This window comes from Aquila chrysaetos, chromosome 14 (assembly GCF_900496995.4).
Source record: "Aquila chrysaetos chrysaetos chromosome 14, bAquChr1.4, whole genome shotgun sequence".
NCBI classification, from domain to species: Eukaryota; Metazoa; Chordata; class Aves; order Accipitriformes; family Accipitridae; genus Aquila; species Aquila chrysaetos.
Window position 1 is genome coordinate 19149419 of NC_044017.1, and position 25582 is coordinate 19175000.

General features: G+C 35.2%; 1 protein-coding gene across 6 annotated transcripts in view; it reads left to right on the forward strand.

The window, feature by feature from the left end:
• DACH1 (dachshund family transcription factor 1) overlaps positions 1-25582 on the forward strand; it is a 366735-nt gene that overhangs the window by 173264 nt on the left and 167889 nt on the right. For all 6 annotated transcript variants that reach the window (XM_030036529.1, XM_030036531.2, XM_030036532.2 and 3 more), the window contains exon 3: positions 17327-17488. In XM_030036529.1, coding sequence (XP_029892389.1) covers positions 17327-17488 — 162 coding nt within the window. The remainder of the gene's footprint in view (positions 1-17326; positions 17489-25582) is intronic.

Consider the following 25582-nt stretch of genomic DNA (forward strand, 5'->3'; position numbering starts at 1 on the left):
TAATCCCCAGCAGAGGAGCCTAAAAGGAATGTCAGCTCTGTGGTTATGTAAATCGAATTGAGTGCTTTACAGCAGGTTTAAGATTTTTATAACTCAGGAGTTGTTAACAGCCAGCTGGTTTGTATCTGTTTTTTATGGTTATTCTTGTCATAGGCAGCCTCCACAATTTTTAATTATATTTTATGGTATGTGTCTTCCCTCCTCTTGAATCCCACAGCCACTCTTTGCTTCAAAAGATATTTTCCACTGGGAAGAGGAGAAGCATTGCTTTGGGACTCCATCATTAGAAATACTGTTGTATAATTACCTCCTGGTAACAACAGTGGAGTGTGAATCTCCATCGCAGATCTTTAACTTGCAATGCCAGGATGGAAATCTGTAGTATTCTGCATACCCAGTTAGGATGTGATGCCTGCAGCCCTTAGCTCACACTGTTGTCTTCTGTTTTTAAAAGAACTGATTTACAGTTTTTATTGCATTCACAATGCAAATTCCTCTTTGCTTCACACTTCAGGTTTGAATATATTCTTTGTGCTTTACAGATTTGATTACATTCTGTGTTCTGGATCACCACTCATTTTGTAACATACGTTCTCAAAAATGCTGTATTTTTTATTTATTTTAGTGACTGTACTGGACAAACATAATCTTTTAAATGTTTTTATAGCAGTGTAATTTCAAGACTATAGTCTGATTGCCATCTGGAGTAGAAATAATTTAAAATATACAGAAGAGCACTTTTCTCTGTCTGAAAATGAAAACGCCATGCCTGACAGCCTGAAAAGCCAGTGCCTTATTTTGTTAGACTTTGAGAAGTTATGAAATATTAAGTTATATATAACTGTGAAGATGTTACCAGAAACTATGTGTTCTTGAATGTTTTACACCATTTTGTGAGTGTCCTCACTCCGCAAAAGGAAACGGACCACTCTCTAATTGTCTTTAATGGTAGATCCTCCTATGAAACACCTCCTCTCCTTGCAGATGTAATGATGTAAGAGCGAGAGTCTTAAATAATTGATCATATGGAGAAAGCTGTTTGTAGGATGGTTAAAAGACTGTTAAGCTTGACAACCGTAAGATAACAGAAAGACAACTATATGCTTTTTTTTTAGGTGAGGTTGAGAAAATTAACACTTGTTTTTAGTTACAGTCTAAAACAGTTACAGTCAATCTCACTTAAAAAGCCTGTTTTGAAAGTGTAAAGGAAATACTTTATGTTTTTGTGTTGTACTCCAAGAATTGATTTGTGTAATCTAGTTTCATTATTTTAACAGACTGAAATCAATAGAAGTATTATCATCATACCTAATATATTCAGACATTATGACTCTATAGATCTTCTTGTATTACACAATATTATATTTAAATTTGAATGTTAAGTGTTTATTCTGACCCACTTATGGTCTAATGCCTAATGTCAGCAGCTTCTGAACTACAAATTCAAATAGCTCTCTCTACTCTTTATATTAATTTCTAGAGCTACACAGGAGCGTACCACGTAACTAAACATAAATACACAGGATCAATAGTTATTATCAGAATTGGTTTATTTGGTAGAATTTTCTTTTTTAATATAATTCAGTAGAAAATTCAAACATCCTCAAGGCAGTTCACTTTGAAACTACAAGGTTGCTGAAAATAAAGTTTGAGTATTGGTAAAAATATACTGATCTTACCAAAATATATTTTGGACATTTTATATTATTATTATTTTAGATTTTTTCCAATATTCATCTTATTTCAGTAAGTTAAGAATGCATAGGAAGACTGAAGGTGCAAATAATGATAATAACAATGACAACAAAAATAAAGAAGATACTGCTTCCAAATGCATGTGATAGGGGTGCAATCAGTGCAGAAATGAAACAAGAGGAATAGCATATACTAGAACTGCAAGATACATATTATATTATTAGCCCCTCCTCACACACATTAGAGACACATAGATACATAGTGTGTTATTTTTTTAAAAAATAAACAAGAAAACCCATAGACCAGATTAGGTACATACAAGATATTTCATGTTTTAGGAATTATAGCATTGCAGTTACACTTCATGGCCTCACCTCTCACTTACCCCAGCCAGAACTGCCTGTATTTGCTAACCGTGACCCACAAAATTAATCTCGGTTTCTTTCTTATCTAGGGCAGTTGAGGATAGCATGTCCTGTTTAATGTTATTTATTTGTTCAGGGTTCCAAAATACATCTACAGATGATACCATGGAAACTAAAATGAATATATTGACTTTTAATTACTTGTAGCTGTATTTTAACAATTTGAAATACAAATAATTCTATATTGAAAACCCTCTGCTTTAAGAGAATACTGATTCTGCCCTGAAGTCTATGTTTGGCCCCTAGTGAAGCTCTCAGAAAATGGAAAGATACCTGCATATTTCAGTTCGTTACTAGTATCTCAAAGAAGATATTCTTTGGGTGTTAGCGTGTAGTCTGCAGTTACTTGACCTGCTTGGAACAATTAATTTGACCAAATAAAAATACACAGTTTTGACTTAATTAGAGAGTTTCTATAGTTGTCAGATATTATCCATAAAGGTATTTTAGAGGAACAAACTGTGCCAGGATTGACTGAACCAATCAATCTGGAAAAACACATCAACAGCTGAAGAGGCTGTTGTTCGCATAAGGCTTTAATGCATTAAATTATGCTAGATGGACCTTTGCGTGAGAATTTTCCCCAACATTAATACTTCTCTGTTTAAAACAAACATTAATTTTCTCCTTTTTGTGTGTGCACACTTCATTTTGGATTAGAAACAAAGTTGAGAATGGTGCTTTTATGAAATATGTTCTTAACTCTAAATGAATGTAGAGATAAAGAATGATGTATTTTCCTACTGTATCCTTGAACAGGTAAACTGTTGTAAGAGTTCTCAAATATACACCTGTTTTTTCCTGTCTGTAAAGGATGGAAAGATTATTAGATAATCGTATTGTTCCTCTTTCTTTTCAGGCCATTTTTTAAAATGTTTGATCGCTTTATGGTACAATTAGATTAGAAGTATATTTTTTTAATCCTTAATATCCTGTTTTTCAGAATACGACTTCCTTTACAGTCAACAAAAAAATAACTAGTCACATTTTACAAACATAAGGTAAAATCATTATATTCCCTCTTGTGTTTGTCAGTGATTTAGAAAGAGTACATTTCACATTTAACTAGCTCAGGTAGTAACAGAAGGGTGGGCATTTTTTGAAAATTAATTTTAATAAAGCCCTAAGTAGCTTTCAGGAAATGAAGATTTTTTGACAAATCATCATATATTGAGAGTTTTTTTTATCTTTTTTTGAGAATTGCTAAACCCTTGATCTTATTCCCTCCCTGCTTCAGAATTTCAATTGACCATAAACTAAATTAGATTTCAAATTAGTAAAAACCCTTGTATCTGTTAAATTGATGGTTTTACCAAAAAAACTCCAGCTAAACTAATGAAAATCCTAAATGTTTATTTCCTATTCATCAGTGTTTCCTGGGCTTAAAAGTGTATTGTGACCTTTTAAGCTGCATGTTTCACTTAACATAGTTCCTTTGTGGATTTTAACTCATGTACACTTTACATTGAACTGCTGCCCTCACTTCTTAGGCAAGTTTAGTTTGCAATTTATGGACTTTGTTTTACGTTATAGACTTAGAACCAGGGCTGATAACGATATTAATGCGTGCTTGGCACTTTCTTTTTATTTTCATAGCTTTGTACTACTCTTGGCTGAGGTATATTAGTAATCCTTCTGTAAGGTAAGGAAGTATTATCTCCATCTAATAGGTAGATGGGAATAAAATTAAAATGTAGGTGACATGACATACCTGATACCTTCTGGTAATATCAGAATTAAAATTCAAGAGCCTCTAATTTCTTCTGTTCTTTTGTTAGAACAATCATATTTTTAACTAAAAGGGTGAACTACTTCAAAACTCATTCAGATATTATTCAGATATTTTTTTTCAGCATCTCTTTTCAGATTCTTTTTGCTACCCACTAAGGATTTCTGTGGAAGCGATGCTCAGCACATGTGGTTAAGCAGAGGTCTTGTAGGTGTGGGGTAGTGATCTGTTTGGATTTAATTTACAAGCAACTGAAGATAAATCATAAGAAAATGGCAGACAGGAGAATCAGACAGGCCATCAGCTGTCTAACCAAGTGACTGACCTAGGGGCATCTCTAAAGCTGCCAAAATAACTGTTTATAGAATCTGTCAAAAAGCCAAATCCTACTGCTAGAAAAAATACCTTCCATAATTTTGCATCTGGGCCTTTTGTATGAACACACAGGATGCGAAAAAGAAAGTAAATACATGGTGAAGTGTTTTGTGCTAATGACATTCTGCAGATATTATTGTTTCTGTTAACATTTGTGTGAAACACTTGATGCTAGTGAAGGACTGATTTGGAGAGAGAGAGCACAAAGGTAGGAGCTTTGAATTGGACTAAAGTTTAATGTTTTGGTGCTTATATGGTAGCTTGAAATAAAAATGTTGGTTAAAATATCTCTTTGCTAAAAGGTAAGATTGAGGTGAGCTGATGCTGCAGCTGGATGCCAAAAATATTTGATCCTATTGACAAAGTTGATATTTCATAGAATCATAGAATGGTTTGGGTTGGAAGGGACCTTTAAAGGTCATCTAGTCCATCCTTTCTGCCATGGGCAGGCACATCTTTCAGTAGATCAAGTTGCTCAAAGCACTGTTCAACCTGAACTTGAACATTTGGCCCTAGTGATGGGGCATCCCACAGCTTCTGCGGGTAAACTGTTCCAGTGTCTCACCACCCTCATCGTAAAATATTTCTTCCTTATATCCAATCTAAAATGACCCTCTTTCAGTTTAAAACCACTACCCCTTATTCTGTTACTACAGGCCCTGGTAGAAAGCCTTTCTCCATCCTTCTTATAAACCTCCTTTATATATTGAAAGTCTGCAATAAAGTCTCCCTGGAGCCTTCTCTTCTCGAGGCTGAACAACCCCAACTCTCTCAGCCTTTCCTCATCCAGCCCTCAGATCATTTTCATGGCCCTCGTCTGGACCTGCTCTAACAGGTCCATGTCTTTGTTGTACTGCAGGCCCCAGAGCTGGATACAGTAGTCCTGATGGGATCTCAGAAGAGAGGAGTAGAGGGGGAGAATCACCTTCCTCGACCTGCTGGCCATGCTTCTTTTTATGCAGCCCAGGATACAATTGGCTTTCTGGCAATCTGTTAGTTTGGTGTAGAAATGGCAACAGAATATTCATTTAGGAGATTGGAAGCATGAATCCATGCAAAATTCTTGTGTATCATCAACATTGTAGGAGGCAATCTTTTTTCCATGCACTGAAGCCATTTTATAACTCATTTTGTATTTCATGCTCTTTCATATGAGGAATATCCATCACTTATGCTTGAATGGTAGCAGTTTCCAACGAAAGTGGAACGTTTCACTAAATTTCACTAAAGTTTTCCTACAATGTAAGCTTTCTTACAACAAACATGAAAATAGAAGAAACCTACTTGTAAATATTTTTCTTCGAAAGCGTGGTGAGTTGAGACAATGCTATAGTGCCACTTTTGAAGTGTGTTTTCTGTAGTTGAGAAGGACAGGGTGTCAACAGCAAAGAGAGAAAAATGTAAATACAAATGCATGTACAGGCTGCAGATTTGATTGTGGTACTACATTGTGCATATATGAATGTCTCCATAGATGATATGGCATCTTTATTAAATATTGTTGCTGGAAGGACAGAATTGTGTTGATTGATCTACCTTTATTATGTGAAACCTCACTGTATACCACCCATTGGTTAGAATGCAGCTTGGATAAAACACCATTCTCTTGTGGCCTGTTATTGACATTGAAAATCTGTTTTGATAGATGGAGGAACTACTCTTTTTCAAGCTTGGCAGAGAAATATAGCATGTGACTAATATATCCAATTAAAGAACAGAACAAACAAAGAGAATGCTAGAAATGTCTCATAAACTTCTTGAACCACTGGCAGAAAAAATTTCCTTAATTTTATGGGCTGTAAGTGCATCACAAAATTAAATTCAACACTAGGTCTGCCTGCTTTTAAAAAGTAATTCCTGTGTTTCCAAAACTGAGCATATGTTTTAATGTGTCTTAACTAGTGATTAAGAACTCAATTTTAAAGAAACTCAGCAATGCAGTGTAAGGAATTGCAACAAACCCAGTCATTTCCCCTTGTTTCCTCTCAAGCTTAGGCATGCCAAACAAGCTTGGAGTTCTGTACATCAGCAGTCCATGTGACACATTTCAGAGCTCATGTGTTGTTCACTTCACTTTAGAGTGGCCACCAAGCTCTTTGGGCTGTGTAGCAACAAATGCTGTAAATTATAATCAATAGTTTAGACTTGAAATCTTATTAGCTACCTGTATGACTTCCAAAGTGACTTCAAATCAACATTAGTATCAAATCATTAGAATGTGCATGCTCTTCTGATTTCTAGGATAAAGTAATACCAAAACTCCTGTTCCATTTTCCAAATGATACATATGGAAAATTTTAGTCTAGAAGTTACAGCACTGAAGACTAGCAATGTCTAGAAAATAACAAAGAAATGCACATATATTACTTACCAAAAACAGGCTATGCATATTTTTATTTGAAAAATTAAAGACTTTCTCTCCATGTGCTTCATCTCCAGTGTTGATACTCTCATTGCTAATCTCTATTGGAATTGCATCTTGCAGTTGGTTGGAAGTTAGATTACTCGTGGTTGGCATAAAAAAGTGAGTTATTATCTAGATGCTAATTAAATTTTTGTCAATTATTTTTATCATTCAGTTTGTGCTAAACATGCAGTCCATCTTGCCAATCTGAATGCCAGAGAAGTCTAAAACTTGGAATTTAGAAATTATAAGAAAGAAGGTCATAACCCAGAGGAATGAGAAATTATAAAACACGTGTCCCATCCCAGTCTTGTGCAAGTGTTGACAAGGTGGAGGAAAGTGATTTCCAGTAAGAGATAGATTTGTAAAAATCCTGCTCTATTGATAGCCTGTTTATTAATGGCTTGAGAAAAGATTAATTATCTATCTGCTGCAAATTGTAATCTAGTTCTCCCTACAAAATGTGGAATCTGTGGAATACTGTTATATTTTGTCTATTGATTGATGCCACCAACTTGAGAGGAGCATAGTAACATAAAATTTTGTCTTCTACAAAGTGTTGTTAGCAATGTACATATAATGTCATTTGTACATGATCTCATGAGGATTTCTTGGGGTTCTGCCAAAGACAATCTTGGGACCCCCTTAGGCTTGCATATTTGGTGAGCTTCGAATATTTGTCTGTAATGAGGTAGACAGTGGTACCAGTCACCTGTTGGCTTCAAAGATTATACCTTTTGAAAGCATGTGTGATCACGTATGTAAATCTGAATTTACAAATGGCTGTGGTTTTTCATAATATAGACTGCAATTACATTGATATGATAGGAACTGTAGAAAAGTTACTGCATGTTTGTTTTCATATTATAACCAAATACAATAATTATGTATGCATTATAAATACCACATTTTTCCCTTTAACGTTATTAACAGTCTTCAGATATTTACTTTTTGAGTACCAGGAAATTCTGAGGTACAAAACAAAAGTATTCAGAAATGTCACTGTCTGATAACACTGTGGGCTTGAGAGAACTCCCTTGATTTGGGGTGATAATTTGGTGTTGCTTTGAGCGCTGGGAGAAGACACAAGTGCACATCATCCCACTGTTGTGCCATGGTTTGTATTGGAAAGAGATACGGGTGCCTTCAAATGTAAGAAGCCACCAGAATACGATTTGTCTAGTGCGTTGGTCAGCTCTCAGGGTGCTGCCCATGGGATTTAGTGTCCTGTTACCAGGTGCAACAAGTAGAACATATAGGTGAGAGAGGGCTGTCTGTAAGAATTGACTGCCTTTTAATCTGAAAGCAGGACTACACAGTGTTCCCCGTAAGTCGTTATCACAGCTACTTTGTACAGTATCACAGTCCTGCATCACAGTACAATACTCTGCTATCACTGTGCTGTAATAGTACATTTAGCCCCATGCCTTGCCTCTGGCGCAGCGTAATGCATAATGGATCTGATGAAACTTAAAAAAGAAAAGAAAAAAAAAAAAGGAAAAAAGAGCCCCAAAGCCACAGTGCAGCTCTTGAAGTTACAACACTTCAAGTGAATAGAGGGATGGAGGAGGAGAGCGGACTCTCCTGACCCTTTCAGGTGAATTCTTTATATTTTGAAACGTGAAAATTCTCTTACCCAACTTTCTGTGTTAAAACAATGGTATATATGCCTTGAGCTAACCAGTGGATTTCTGGGATTTTTTCCAGCATTATATTGACTTCTGTCATTATAATGCTTGGTGCAACCTGCTTTGCACACTGCCAATACAGAGAGGCAACCTGAAGAATATTACAGAATTTGTCAGTATATATTGTAATATGAAGGTTTCTGATTTCTTTTTTTTGGGGGGGGAAACAGTATCTACTTTAAAGCTAAATATGACAGAACAGAATCAAAATTGTTCTTCAAAGGTATTTTAATTTTTATTTATACATGTAGCATATTCTTATGCTGTTAATGAATAATCCTATGAAAACTTTGTTTAAAATATCTTGAAATAGTAAGTTTATATTTTAAAGGTCTTCTGAAGATACGCTAATGAGCAGCTATGATAATATTTCATCTTAGGCAGAGAAGGCAATGGTTTGCAGCTAAAGCCCTGCATTCCTTTCCTTCTCTTTTCATGAGTAGGAATAATGCTGTTTTCATTTCTTGGGGAAGGCAGGAGCCTGAAATAAGTCTGTAGCTGACTATTCTTTTCCACCGAAAGTACAAATCTAATCTTTCATTCTTTGGGCAAAAATGTTGCTTTGGGACAAAGCCATAAAGGCCACAAAGGCTTTGATACCACATTGAGTAAATATCAGTAAGCTGTTTCTTCAGTATGTGGACCCAATGCAGAGAACTGGTCCCTCTGCAGGCACATCCATCCCATCAGAAGGGTATAAAAGCTAAAACTGCACGGCTGCAGTCCACAGATTTTATACTGAACTTGTTCTGAAGCCACGAATACTTACACACATGACTAAGTTAAATTTCACACACATGATTAGGCGTTTGGACTACAGTGGGTCTATCGGAAGGAATTTGGCAATTCTGTTTGCAAGGCTGAGCTCAGAAGTTGCAGGGAGACGTACTTCCACAGGGCCATCAGGCAGCCTCCACAGTGTTTAGATATTAGTTTAATCAAAGAACTGTGTGCCATTACCCCAGGATCTGTGTCAAGCTGTGGATTAGGTTTATAAAAAAACCTACAAAAGCTCCTGCTGGTTGAAAGATTATGAGTATTTAGCTACATTACTGCCGTTACAGGCATGAACATGTCCTTTCAGTATTTTGGAATTGTAGCAGTGTTACAATTAATTAATTGTGTCCGTCTAGTTATAAATTAGACTAACGTTAAAGGCTAAGCTTTCATTAAGTACTACTGATTTTCTTACTGTTTTTGACTGTATAACTTAAACTGAAATACATTTCTCTAAACTGAACTCAAACAATATGTCAATAAAAGACATTGTAGTTAGTCAAATCTAAGAATATTAAATCAAGAAAATTCATGGAACACCAATAACTACCAGTAACTGTCATTATGTTAAACCTTTTAATTTCTCGTAACAGCAAGAATAGTATTGTGAGAACATGAGATAATACACACAAAAAGAAGAAAGGAACTTCTGTTTGCAAAAAGTGCAGGGAAGTTGTTCCCATAATAAGTCATTCTATTAAACAAGAGCCATTATTGCACTCTAGCAATGCAAATGTAAAACAGAAAGTCTGTTAGGAACCAAGCATCTTTGTTAGCATAATATATTGTTAGTATATATATTTTCCCTTCCCACATTTTTTTTTTTTTTTTTTGAACTGCATGCTATTCGGTTAAAGAGATTGTGGATCAAGATTCAACACTTAAGGAAAAGTATTTTTTATATTGTTCAAAGCTGACCTCTGCTTTTAAAAAGGCTTGATCTGCACTTTTTCATCTGTTTAGAAGCATACATTTTTGGTTAAGAAATTGAAGACAATCTCTTTGTCTTTTTCCTAAGCTGGGGAGGTTGAGATAAAAAAGAATGCCTGCTTTAAAAGTCACACATGGCTGTAATTTAAGATTTTTTTTTACCTCATTGTCCATAACAGTTGAAAGAAACCTTCAATGAAAGTTTATTAACTAGGCCAATGCCTGAGGCAATAAAGGTTCATTTATTACCAGTTTCTTGGCTGTTTTTCTTCTTCTATTTTTCCGTTAAACTCATAGCGTAAGATAATACTTCACAAAATTAAACCTTTGACCTTCTGTGGAGTTAAGTCGCCTTTGATTAGATAAAGTAACAATTTATGGTCCAGCATGAGGTTGCACATGAAATGAATAATGCAACAGACTGAATGAGAACTGAGAATCTATTGCTTTTGAAAAGATGACTGTTGTTTAAGAAAGAATGTTCTCTCTTAATTGTATTGTAGTGATGCTGTATGCATTCCAGTAGGATTTTAAACTGTTGCTGAAAAGCACAATATAGCAAGGCAGTTATGCAGTATACATTGTTTAGTTCCCTCACAATCGCATCAAGCCAATAATAAATTCACAGATTACAAAACACCGTTAAGCTATAACAGTAATTTGTTGTGGTATTTGAAATGCACTTTATGATTTCACTTTTTACTCTTCAGTACAAAGGAATAAATCCACAATAAAGAATAACTTCATGGAATGTAAGTCCATCAGTTCCATACATGGTAAATATTAGTGATAAAATAATTACATTTACACATTTTTTTTGCAGCATCATTGAACCTGCCAGTAGTTCTCATTCAAGAAATACACTCTTAAGTTTTATCAGCTTTTAACAAAACAAATCAAGAGGACACTAGTTCTCTCTAGTCAATGTTTTATTTCTGCAACTGTGTTATTGAGGGGACACATTGTAAGTAAAAAGATTTTTAGATTAGAAGATTGCTGTGGAAATTTAGCTCTTTTGCTTGTTTATTTTAAGTGCAATACCCAGACCTCAAAATTCATATTGCAATTTAGGAGTAGTTACAGGAAAAAGGTCTGATTAGTGTGATGAACAACAGATGGTTTGAGCCTCACATACACTGGTTTTCTCCCAGTGCAAGACTGGCAATTTCATTTTAGTTGCACCAGTCTAAACCAGATGACATGGCTGAATTTTTCTAAGTATTCCTTCTTTAACAATATTTAAAGTGCAGTTAGTTACTTCACTTTTATTTACATGACTCCTTTAATAATAGTCCTTTTAAAGATGTTAAAAAATGATCTAGATGAGGAGTTTATGCTGAACCGCACAAGCTGAGCAGGAAAATACATCTAGAAGGGCCAGACAAGAATTTCTTGATTATCCCAAAATAACTGGTAATGAAATTTTTAGGGTATACCAATATTGTTGTATTGGATCAATCCAGGCAGATTAACAGAAATAAGGCTTCTGGATAACTGTGAGATTCCAGGCCTACATTATACATAAAGAATGCTACTAATGAAACTCAGTATATTTTAGCAGAACATGACGGTGTAGTCTGAAGTTCCCCTTTCTGCAATCCAGTCTATGTAATCAGACCTCTGTCCTCCTGCAGATTGCTTTCCCCTTCTTGTTTTATGTATCACACTATATAAAACACCCATTAGATCAGAGACTAAGGTTAGGATCCTATTTCATTTGAAATAACTGGGCAGCAGCATAATAAGCTACCAAAAACTTGTACCTGAACTGCTGAAACCTGTGAAACCACTGCAATAATCAGCAGTGATCGGGGTCAAGTCCTAGGAGGTAACCCTGCCTTTCTTTCTCGGGCAGAGTTTTTCAGATTTTAGTAAGAATTTCACCCAAGAAAGAACCTCAGTATAAAAACTGGAATTAAGTCAAGAAAAGACATGAATGATTTTCAAGTCAGTACCACTGAAATAAAATATAAGAAAAAGGATTAAGCATTAATTTGAAATAATGAAAGGAGTACTTTCAGAATTTAGATGAAATCTGGACCTCCTCCCACGCAATAAATAAAGCGTTTCTGTAGAATGAAGTTTCCAGCAAATAAATTGAATTAAATGTAACACACTGCTGACAGTCGGGTTTTGGTTTTCTACCGGTTCTGTGATGGCAAAGGTAAGGTACCTTGACAATTTTCTCAAAGTCCTAAAGAAAGACGTTGTGAAAATATGTGTATATATTATTGGATTTTTTATGTACCCATAAATATATATATGGTATATGTAAAGGAAGGTAATGGTTATATGAAGGAAGTTATTAATTATTTATTGGAATAACTATTAGGAATGATAATTACTAATAGAAATAGTTATGAGAAGGAAGTTAAAAGTGAATTAAGATCAATTACTTAAATAACTGTAAGTTGTCCCAGGACCAAGTTTAGGCATAAAATTCACAAGTGTGTATTTTGAGACATACTTGAGGCTAAAAAAGTTACACTCATAGTTCTTTTTCTTTTTTCCTTCACTAATGGGATGTGTTGTAAGCTGCTGATGCCATCAAAACTGAAAGTTTTAAGAGCTCTCTCTTAAGGCAGGGAATAGTATTTGTTGGAAGGCAGAAACCCAGGATGTGATTTAGTGCCCACCAGTAATTCGTACACATTTTGAAAATCTGTCATGATATATGACAGCTCTCTCGGGCATTTTGCTTTTAAAACAGAATTGTTTTCTGAAGATGGTATGGTTTTTGTCATTGTTTTCCGTTTCATTCACTCATTTTTCAGCATTAAAGACCACACATACTGGGCATACTTCTGGTCTCATTCTCACCCACGAAATTCTGACTTCAGCAGAGTTGCATGGGTGTAAATTAGACTAGAACTTGGCAGGAGAAAGCTTATGATTATATTTGGCAGAGGCAGCAGGCTGCAACTTTATTAACATAATTAACAGCTACAAACACACCCAACAGGCCAAAGTAATCTAGTGACAGAAGAGAGAAGGTCTTTGTAGGAAAGGATCATTCACGCTTTCTTTTGGTGTTCTGCTTCTTGTTCCTGAGTTCCTACTAAGGCTTGGAGAGCTTTCAATTGAGCTGTAATTCAAATTCATATGGCTCCTACAAGACACCTTGAACAGACTTTTGCTGATGAGTCTATAGGAACTGTCAGCAATACGGAGATTACTTCAGAAGCGTGATGGTTGAATTGAACTTTACTTTCTGATGTTTTGCTTTTTGAATTAAATTGTTGGACAAGATTAATTGCACGCAGTAAGAGATTTAAATGAATAGCTTCATAAAGCATTAAAGTTCTAAGTATGTCACATGGGAAAAAAGCTGTAAGGTTTAAATGAATAAATGTATTTAATGCATAAAATGTCTAGGCTAATTTTTTAATTCCTTTACTAACATCTTTTATTGAAAAACCATACTTTATTCATCCATCTTAGTTATACTGCTGTGGTTGTGGTAATTTAATATTCCTGCTCTTCGCTAATCTTCTGGTTCAACAGAAGTAAACAATAGGTTTCATAAATTAAAAATACGCTCTTCAGAACATGCTTCTAAAGATAAAAAACAAGGCTGTAAACATTTATGACTGAAACAAACTAGATTGTTCAAATACTGCCATGATGTATCATGTATATCAATATGGCACTGATATCAGTTAGAATGCAAACAAGGTTTTAAATGATGTGCCCCTTCATTTCAGCTGGAGAATCCGCTTTACACCATCTGCCTATCAGATGGTTAGGAACCAGGACTGCGTATTAATGCCACATGTTCGATTTTCTTTCCTCTTGTAATGGTTAGATTCATATTGCTAATAGCTGTGCATGAGCACTGTCGATGAAATTTGTGTGACGATGGAGTGATGAGATATTTATAAAGCTGCCTGTCTCACTGCATAATCAGCAGGAAGAACGCCAGACATAAACAACTATCAATTTCAGAATATTAATGACAACTACTATTGACTTTAATCCATTGAATATTTTGGCCTGGATACTTTTTAACTGTTCTAATAAATATTTGTAAAGAATAAAAAATATCTAAGTGGCTGTTCAGTGTGATCCTTATTATTTCTTCCATTTCAGTTGCCTTTATAGATGACTTCTGGTTATCTCATTTTTGAAGATAAAATTTCTTTAATGAAAAGTGTGCACCTTGGAAATTCCTTGGCTACTTGTTGTAAGATTAAAGTGATATTAAATAATGTTTTGGTCAAAAGGCTTTCTTGAACAACCAATTAAAAAAAAAATCCCAAGTATTTACCTAAGTATATACCCATACCTGAACTTTAAAGTTTGGAATTTTAAAATATACATATAGATACATAGCAGCTTATTAACCTCCTCTGTTTATAATGTATTTGGCTGCCTTTGCTAATGAGTTAAGTGAGATAAGTCGGGCTCTGTGCTACAGAGAAGGTGTTGTCTTGTATCCTACCACAATATACCACAGTGCACCAGTGATTATAATGCAAGGGGCTCTAGTAACTGGCTCGGGATCTTCCTTGCTGCTTGCTTTGCTCTATCATGACAGTCTAGTGGTAGCGGTAAAGCAGAAACTGTGCTTTAGGCTGGAATTGCTATGAGGAATGGCATTAAGCTATAATTTTGAGGATTATTCCTTGCTTGCGTTTCCCCCCCCACTTACACCGGTGCTTATACGAGACACGCATTTCAGATTTGTATATAAATTAATTGCTGTACAGTAAAGTAATTATTTCAATTGCTTATGTGGTTGTATGAAAGAAGGAATGAAATTAGAAGTTTAATTTCTGCTTTTTTAAGTTATCACTTGTTATCAGAAGCATTATCTTGAGAAAATCACAGTGAAGAACCAAGCAATCTGTATTTTAGTTTTCCAGTCCCTGTCCAAAGGTATGGCTTCTTCTAGAGAGAAGCATTATGTCTTGCTTTGGAGAGAGCACCAAAGCATTCGTTTTTGCAAATTTTGTAGCAAAAGAGAGTTTGTATTTTAGCGGTTCTGCAACCAGGACATTACCCCAGTGAGACATAATATTTACAGGTGGGCTCACAAGTCCTATGTCTAGTGTCTGTTTAATGAGGTATTTACTCTTAATACTTGGAAGTACTTAAAAACTGCTAGTCTGGAAGTGGAGTCACAGCCAAAGGTTTGAGGCCTGCTGTTGTATTCATTGGTTATATTGTATTTGAGTATTCCTCTGAAGGATTGTTCTTTAAAGATGCTAGTTTTAGTTTGTCAGTGATGTATATAAAAAAAGGAAGTATAGGTTATTGTATTGTTTAATGAACACAGGATGCAAACCAAAGTTCAGAGGTGCACCATCCCTTTTTCTGTGGCCTAATTTAGGGACTGTAACCAAATTTGTATAATGTATAACTTCATATCCTTCCTCTAAGTTAAAAATATCATTGGAAGCAATCCATGTTATTGTCAATACCTTCTTAAGATCAGAACATGCACAATTTGTAATTGTAGCAGAAGCTAAAATAAAATTAAACCCTCGTATTTATCCACCTTCTGATTTGATTTTTGGCTTTTGCTACATCTTCATCTACCTGAAATAGCAGTTTTCTAAGTAATATTGTTCTGCCTATGTAGAATGTAATTATCACATACTTGGTAATTCTCGTTGCACTTGGAGGTGTTAGAAGTCAGCCTGTGAGGAGGGTTGGGAGGCTGGAACTGTTTGCTAATCTTTATGCGGTCATGCAAAGAAATAAGGGAAAGCAACCTTGAGTCAAGCCATAATGTATTCAAAGGTACCTCTTACGCCACCTCATTGCTTTCCTGATGTCCATTCACCTTCTGCGTTCCCCCCCGCTAGATTTTGCCTTCTGTCCCTCCCCATGGCTAGCCAAAAACATGGCAAGAGTGAATGCATTTGCCATTTAAGGAGGCAAAGGGGACAACAAGAGGCCCTTGGAAGCAGTGGTAATAGCAATATTTACCTCGTCGGCCTGGGATTATTTGCTTATTTGGTCTTTCCTGCTAAATTGCACTCCTCCTATGCTGGGCAGCAGCCTTGGCCCGCTGGAATAGTAAGTTGTGGAGTTAATTCCTCTTGAGATCCGTAAGACACTTCACACCTCTCAGAGTAGCTGAAAATCAGACAAGCAGGCACCTTTAAAGTAATTACACTGAGTTTTTTCAAGCCTTCTCGATGGTCAGGGCAAGAATGTTGATTCAAAATGACTAAGGGTATGTTCTCCTCTTGCGGCATCACAGACTGAGGGCTGAGATTGTGTAATTGAATAAAACTTAGCTGGTTTAATGCCTTCTCTTTCATTTCTTACATTTAATTCTCTTTAATTTCTATCTTTCCCCCCTGGATCAATCCTGTGGGGTAGACAGCTCTTGTGAAGTTTTGACACTGACTTCTCTCTGCTACCACCCAGGCTGCAGCAAAGGGATCTTGAGTGGGTAGCAGCACAGTTTGGGGACCGCAGAAGAATTATCCTGCCTCAGGGAAGAGGGCAAAAACTTATGCTTGTGGCTTTGATTAAAAGCTGTATCTAATTTTGAGTTTTGAAGCTATTACTGGACCATTTCTCTAATTGCTTTTGACAAAGAGATGTTTTCTCATTTTTGTAGAACATTCTTGTAAATGGCTAGATGGCAGAAATTTGGTTTGGGAGGAAGAGTGCTTGGATTGCCTGAAGGTGGCTTTGGGATTAGGATTAAATGGGTTTAGTAATTCCTCTTCTCGTTGATAAATACCTTAATGCCTTGAAGTCTGGGGAAAACAAAGAAAGTATTTTACTGATGTTCTGCATTACTAACCTTTCTTCTAAGAACGCTTCCTAAAATGACCACATCTCCTTGCTGTTATGTGTGAAATGAGAAATAAATGTCTTGAGTTCTTTCATCTGTTACTCATAAATAGAAATTATATACCTGTTTTTTCTGTTTTCTTTAGCATGTCAAACATTTGAGATCTAAAGGGTTTTGTTTTCCAAAATACAGTTATGTACGTGTTCACCTGTTCATAGCCAGACACGTAAGACACCAATTCAAAGCTAAGTTAGATTTCTGAAAGTATGTATTTGTAGTTGCACCTAGTTATGATTGTATTATGACTGCAGTTACTGGATACCAAGTTAAGATTTAGGTGGATACAGGAGTAACGATCTAAATACGATGTGAAACATTTTACTTGAAAAAGCTGATAGCTTTCAAATCTAACAAGAGGAATAATATTCTGCAATGTTCTCTGTTCGTTACGTAGCAAGCATGAAGGAAGAGTAAGAGTCTTAGTCCCTACAATAATGAAGAATCATAGAAAAATGTATATTAAATTTTGTTCATACTTCTTTGCAGGCCTGACAGCAGCAGCTGCAGCAGCAGCAGCTGCCACCAATGCCGCCATAGCAGAAGCAATGAAAGTGAAAAAAATTAAATTGGAAGCTATGTCCAACTATCATGCAAATAATAATCAGCATGGAGCAGACTCTGAAAATGGAGATCTGAATTCAAGTGTTGGTAAGTCTGAGAGACAGCATTATTGTATGTCCATAATGCTCTGATATTTTATTAAAATGGTCATCCTTCTGGACTTCCTTCTGAAGTCCTTGATTTGGTGTAAAAAGTTGCATATTTGTTTTCCTTTTCTTATTGTTTTTAGTTTTATTTTACATCTGACCTTTACACCAGCATTCAGCATTGTTGTTACTATTACAAAAACATTCTTTCCTTTGCAGGTTACTTTTGCAGACTCCAGTTAATATTTTCCATGAAAGAAAGTGGTTTGATTGCTTAGAGTTCATTTTTCAAAGTACAGGTAGGGTGACAGATGATGGTGTCAAAGTGAAATTTAACAATGTCTCCTGCTCAGTGTGCTGGGTATCGACTTTAGGTAATTCAGAACACAAGCTTGAAAGCAAAATATTTCATACTTTCATGTGCCCTGTGACAAAAGGAAAACATACATACACAATAAATTATTGCCATGCTCTGCAGTTCCTATCATATTTTATTTTAATAAACACATTCTTAAAATGTAGTTAACAGGTTTTTCCATTTCTTAAGCAGCCATCAGCAACTCTTGTTCTTTCTCAAAAAAGAATTGTTTCGGTATACTTTATTCATTTGTTTGGACAATTTGTTTTGCTAAAGCATACTTCAAAGCTAGAATAACTTTTTGTTGTTGTTGATTAAATCTTTAATCATCTGTGTGTGTCTGCTGTAAAATGTTTTGTTATGCCATTTCATTGTATTGGCTCCTTTTATCATGTTGAGACAGTATTAACTCAGCAACAAAAATTCAATGACAAAGAGGTACGTTCAGAAGACTGCAGGCAAGATTGGTGTATATTGGAATAAAATGGCTTAAGATAGGGATTTTTTTGTTTGTTTTTATTTTGGCTCTTTGGTTTAGTTTTGTTTATTTTTTAGCTTTTCATCTCCTAAATACATTTGAAATGAGTCTTAGAGAGTTATGTACTAGCCTTAACATAAATAAATATGTGTTTGTGAACAGCATTTCTGTACAGTTCAGTAGGCATCGGTAGGCTATTATTTAGAAATAATGTGAATTGCAGTTCAAAGAACTGGTTCACCTAGGCACATGCTATTTTAAATAACAACACTATGTATGCATTACTGCATAAGGAGATGACCAGATTTTTGTTCTCCTTTTAAAGAAAGGCTTAAAAAAATCCCTCTGTGATGGCAAAGAAAATAGTCTTGTATGAGTGTATTAGTACTCGGATACCAACATGTGCAGTCACTAGAATATTAGTGGAAAGACTGTCCTCTTGGAGAGAAGGCAAGAGGGCGTAGAGAGCAGGTGTTTTTGAAATCTCGGAGGAGGAGATAGGTACAAATGAAGTGGAAGGACCAAGTGGCCCCTAACGTACAGGAAGAAAAGTGAAGTAATGAGAAAGAGTGAAAAGTGTAAATGTAAACTGGGAAGATGAAGAGTCTGTACTAGAACTAGAAGCTAGTTTAGATTTGAATTTCAGACTTAGATGAATGCATTATGTGAAATAAATTGTCAAATATTGGATTATGGAACTACTATTCTGCTGGGCAGTTCCAGTGACAAACCACTTGTGCATCCATGGAAATGGAAAAGTTAACAGGCAATCAACATGTAAACCACATGAAGTATTAGTAGGAGAGTGGATGGAAGGAATATCTGAATTTTAATTGGCTAAAAAAGAAAAAATCTATTTTAAAATCATTGTTTGAGACATAATTTAGGTAGCTAATCTGCTTTTACACAGTTTAATAATTCTCCCTGTTTTTTCTTAAATATAATCTAGCTATTTTAGTAGTGCAAAGTTAGCGAAGCAAGATTATTTATTGTCATTGTCAAAATTTCCTCTCAGCCCCTTAACTTACTTGTTAACTTCAGTTAGTTTCCTGATTTAATTGAATGAAGAATTGAGTTAATTTTGTTCAGAAAAAAATGGCTCTTCTGAGTAGAGTGAATAGCATTCCAGTTGTCTCCATTCCATGAGGAATGGTTCTGGAAATACAGTGTGCTTGTCTGTGCATCCAGTCTTGAGCTATACTCTTCCTAAGGAGGTTTTCTCAAAAATAGTTTGCATTTATTTGTTTCTTTTATAGTGAACCCTACCTAGTGTCCGGTGTCGGTTATGCCTATGGAATCAGAGAAGTGATTCCTACTGCTACTACCCTACTGCCAGGGTATTATTAGGTTCATTAAGAGTTAAGCCTCTATTTATTAGTTGCATTTTTGAAAATTAGCATATTGTATTATCTTGACAAGAACTCGTATTTCAAAGGTGTTGCTTTGTAGTAGGTGTGTGCTTTTTTTTCCTCTGCATTTTTTTCAGATGTTTATTTATGTCTTTTCAAATAAATATTATCAAGTCCATATACCATTAATGTTTTAAATTATGGCTTGTTAGGCATGAATTTGAAATACTACATTACTGAGTGTTGACAGGAAGAAGGAATAAAACAAAGGAAAATAACCTGATTTTGGTTTATATTTTAAATTATGTTATGTGCCTGACCAAACTGAAAATGAACAAACAAACTAACCAACCAGGCTAAAAGCTTAACTGATAGATCTTAGCCCATATGTAACAGGCATTATGGTGTATTAGTGTACATGCATTGATTATACCATGTTCTTAGGCTGTTCCAATGCCTATGTAAAAGAAGATAAATAAAATATGTGCTCTTGAGTTGAATTGTCAGGTTTACTTCTGAATTGCCTTGGTTTTTGGTTTTAATCAGTTGCTTGATATGAATTATAGGAAGTTGTTTTTGTAGATGAGCATTGTATAATTAATTATACAGAGCACTCCACAAATTTATTAACTTGGTCCTTTGAAGCAATGGCCAAAACGTTAGTGAGTGAAGGGAGTTAAAGGAAGCCAATGATACTAATAAGTAATTATTTTATATCCCTCAGTTTTGTGTGGTAACCTTGACCTTGCATCCTCCCACCAGAATTATCATTTTAGAAGGGGGAAAAAAAGGAAAAAAAAAAAAGAAATTACAGAGGAATCAGGGTGAGGTATTAGCACACTGAGTAAAATATATGGCTGCAACGCCTTTCTCCCCCATCCACAATCAATTGGATTCTTTTAGTTTAATATTTACTTGCTAAGATGAGATGCTAGTCTGCATGGTGATAAACAGTCTGCTACTGGCATCTGAAGGTGACCTGTCAGTTCATATGGACAAATCTCCTGCTTACTGAAATGTACAAAATAAATCATTAAAGCAGGCAGGTGCTCATTCCCAGATTTAAATCACCATAGATTTATGATTTGAATTAATGCTTCATTTGGTCATAGAAATAGATGCTGAGACAAATGATATGCAGTGGTTGGGGCTTCCATACTGTAGCCATCCTAATATTGATTACTGAGATGTCTTTGCAATCTCTTGTTTATATCAAGTACTGTCTTGTGACAGCTTGGCTGATATGAGCTACATTGTAGATAAGAAGGAAAAATGTCCTGGGTTCTTTTTAGTGGCAATTCTACATACAACATGCAGGATAGATAAATAATTGTTTTTTTGTTTAAAAAATGAATTCCGTATGGCAGCAAACAAAAAGAAGATTATGCTGTGTTTGGTTTTTTTTTAATTTAATTGCAGAATTAAAAGAACGGCACTGACAAGGTCAAACTTTAAGTTTCATTGAAGAGGTTCTACTTGTCATATTAACATCTTAGGATGATGTTAGGATCAGTTACATATGTACCATATAATGCTCTGAAGCAATGGGTAGGTAGAGCAACTCAGTTATTTCCTTGCTGCTTAAGTTCTTACTACCCTGCTATCATACTTCTTTAACCTGCAGCAGCAAAAGATACAAGCCTTTGAAAATAAATATGTTTAAAGCTATTTCTGTGAGCTAGGCTTTGCTATCTGTAACTTGGTAGGAAGTGAAGAACAGTCCATATACTTTGCTTCCCGAACATTTTATGTAGTGAAAACACTATGCATACACTTTAGGGAATACTCAAAGGATTTGTAAAGACCTTTGCCACTTGCTATAATCTGACTCATAAAACTTGTAAACAACTATCAACAATAGTAAATTACTTGCTTAGTAGGAAATGAGTTCATATCTATTCAAAATGTGATCTCAAAACAGATGTCCCAAGAAAATGTCATTGTTTAAACTACATTCATACAAAAAAAAAAATGCTATTATTTCTTTAAGGAAGTGAAGCAATCATGAAGACTTTGGTGCTCTCAGTTTCTAAACACAGTTAGGAAATACAAGGCAACATTTTACACTTGGCTAGCACATTAATCCATAAACAACCACAAAATGTGTTGAAAATTAAAAGGTTTTCCTGGCATGTTATGTTTCCTATTCATCCGCATTACTTTGCAATATTTAAAATTATGAGACAAACACAAGGTTTCCTGTGATCTGTTGTTCAAAAGTAACGGTTGTTTGCATACTATTATTCTTTTTTTTTCATCCAGAATCAGAGATAAAATTATTTAGGTGAAATTATTTTTCTCCAGTGACCTTGCCCAATAATAGAACAGTACAAAATGCAGTCATTTCCTTTTTCTAAACACACGTGTCTATTTTGAAGGAAAGAATTACTTTTATGGTTTCAGGAAAAAGTCTTGGAGACCTTGAAAAAGCAAATAAAAGGAAACAGAGAATGCAGGCCACTGAGCACAGCTCTGCAGTTGCACATCTGATTCTCTGCCTTGGCAATGTTAATGAACCTCAAATCCTCCCTATAATTAGATGAGGGAATTGCTTATATTTTCAAACAGATGATGCTGCTATAATGAAACGATTGACAGGGAACTTAAGAGTGTCTACAGTAGTCATTTGGTTTCCGGGTTTTGTTGGTTTTTGTTTTTTTTTTTCCTCTCCCCCCCACCTTTTTTTTTTTTTTTTTAAAGTGTAAAAGAAGATTGGCTGTAGATACAGGTCCTGGGAGAGGTAGTAATTTACACAGAATGCTATGACAGGTGTCTTTGTATAGCATGGAAATAAAATGGAAGACAGAGGAATGATGGGCAGGTACGGCAATTTTTTGGGAGGGGGTGTCCTGTGCTTATTCTGCTTGGGTTCTTTAAAAGGGGCCGAGACTCAAGAGATAGATCCGGATTGAGTGCACAGCTGTAACTGCTGATGAGCTAATTGCTCCTTATCTCTCAGCCCCATTCATCTTCATTTTTTACCAATTACTGAGAATTATCTGTGTTCTCAGTTGGATATGAGAGTTAATCCTTTTTGGTTAAGCTGGCAGTACTGTGAGCAGATTCCAAATCATAGGGTGAAAAAGCCAGAGCAAGCTTGTTCTCAAACTCTCTCCAGTTCAATGACAGTATCACTAGTTCATAAGAATTTTTCTATTGTTTAACAGATTAAACACTGATTTTTTTTTTTTACTTTAGTACTTTTATTAATATGTATTTTTCTCTTAGCATAAACTGAATGTGTATATTCCTAGGTGGATAGATGTGCTCCCTTTCTAAAAAAAATTCACTTACAAAAATGAAAATAAGATAAACAATAACTTCAGACCAGAAAGATTATTTGCAGTATTTCAGTGTTTAATGTATGATACGTAACACTTCTTTTAACGACAAGACTGTGCATGCAACTTTGACATCATGGGACACAAGACGAATGCTTGTCAGTGTCATATATCTACTTTTGTAAACTTCTTTGAAAACCATGGATGAAAAGTGTTGTCTAGGTGCTAGCAAAGGCATAATCATACAGCCTTAAGGATAAATGTGTTATGTTGAGCACATCGTATATCAAGCTAAAGGAATGCTTTCATAAAACTGTGCTTTGGGAACGGACAGAATACCAGAAGCTAATCATTTGGTTATAATCAGGTCACTAAACTTTGTTTTGGAATTTTACTTCTCTTCATGATGGCATGGGAAAAAACATCTTGAATTTCATAGCTAAAATGTAATGTTAGTCTATCAACCAAGAATATAATTTCTCTGGATCTGCTTCCCTAGCCTTTAATTGTGATGATTGTTAAATTTGCTAAACAAGGCAACGAATTGGATGTTATGATCTGAACACCAGTTAGTAAATTAAGGGAATTATTAGCAAAGATGCAGCATTTCATGTTTGTCCGTCAGTTGTGTTATAACAATGAGTCCCTCATCTAGGTTAAATCCTCACTGTGGGATTCATTGGAACAAACTTAGACATTTGCATCTGAGTTAGTCACCTTAGACTCAACAGACAGAAATAGGCAATTGTAGGGGTCATCCGTCTCATCCTAAATTAGATGGCAAAAGTAGGTCAGAGAAATTGTACCTTACAAGTGCTTAGTTGCGCGACTACGGAGTTGTAGTTATGTAAAAAAAGTTAAATGAATGAATCTCACTCTCAATGCATGCAGTTAATATTTTCTGGAAAAAGATTTGAAGGAGTTAACAGGTCTTTTCCGAGACAGCGATACAGTAATGGCAAAATAGTGCCTGAGACACAGTGAAACGGAAAAGAAAAAAAAAAAATGAATCTACTCTTCAGAAACAGCAGGTGAGAAGTTTAGGTATTCACCCAGAAAACTATTTAGTTATAAATACACTCACAAGTTTGTTCTCATTGTCTAGGTATATTGCTTATGAAAAGAGTGATTTTTTACCTACGTGAGACATACTGAGAGAACAGGCTTCTAAAACTGCAGAAGCAAAAGCTTGCTGCGTGACATTAGTGCTCTGGGCCTGCTATGAAGCTGTATCAAGTTCATGGAAAAATCTAAATGATTAAGTCTATCTTGTCAACAAGATAAAAAAAAAAGGCTTTTTATATTGATTGATCACATTTACTTTATTTCCTGTTCCATGCAAGATAATCCTAATTGGATAAATAGTTGGATAATTTAATCTTCAATGTGATTTTTTTCAAAATACATGCTTTATTGTTATTGCCATTTTCCTTTTTAGTAGTGCCTTGTATGAAAATAATGCAATTGTTAAGCTTTTATTCAGTTTTGTTTTTTGTTATTTGTTATTGGCAGTAAATATACTTAAAACATGATACTGTGGATGTGCTATATTAAGAAATATAAGCTTAATACACACCTTATTTTGCTAAGTAGTTATGATAGTCTATAGGATCTTCTTTCATAAATATTAATTAGAAGCTACATTTTAAAAAGAAAACACTAAACCTTATGATTATTGGTTCCATTTTAGAAAATAATGTCTATGGTGGAATGCGTGACAAATGAACATATCTCTCACATGTGAATTGAATTATCATCATGAAAGTATGTATCTTTACTATGTTATAGATGTGTAAATATGCTATATTATGCATCAAAAATATTTTCTATGTAGTCATATAGACATTGAAGAAATACAGAATTCCTGTTTTCATTCATATATAGCACAAAGGACCAAAAAAAGCTTCGTTCATTTCTGGAACAGAATTTAAAAAGTGCATCCTTTTCTTACTGTGGTGTGTCTGTTGCAGAATGATGTGAACTAGGCAACATCTCATTTTGGGTTTAAAGGTAACTTGATGAAGATAAATAAATCCTGGAGGGTTTTGTTTAATCAGGATATGGGGGGGGGGGGGGCATGGAAAGAAGTCTACTTTCTAGAGACTAAGGCTGTATTTGTACACATATGATGCCTGCCTGTGTTTATGTTCAAGGGAACATTTTTGGAGTTTCTCCAGGTAATGGGGAGGGGCAACCACAGGGCCTAAGTGAGGCATCTACTGTAAGAAATTTTCTTAAATCGAGTCTGTGCATGTAGAAAATTGCATACTGTGGCAATTCTTAAAAACTCCATTTTACAGGCCTTTTCCCATCAACAACGTCAGCGGGATCTACATGTAGATACATTGCCCTTGTCTCAAAGTTTGCATTCAAGTCTTAGAGCTTCAACTTTACTATCAGGAAATCCATTAACACATCTATGTGATAAAGCAGATAAATGAAGGCCCTATTGCTGCAAAAATTGGAATGTGAAATAACTACATCTTTTATTTGAAAAGAAGTAATGTGTGCAGAAGAAGGAGGGGTCAGGCAAGCAAAGTCAGGCTACAGTCTTGTGAAGAGGTAGGCAGTTTATCCTAGAGGTCAGAATTTCTTCTTATTTCTTTAAGCTCATCATGTGACAATACAG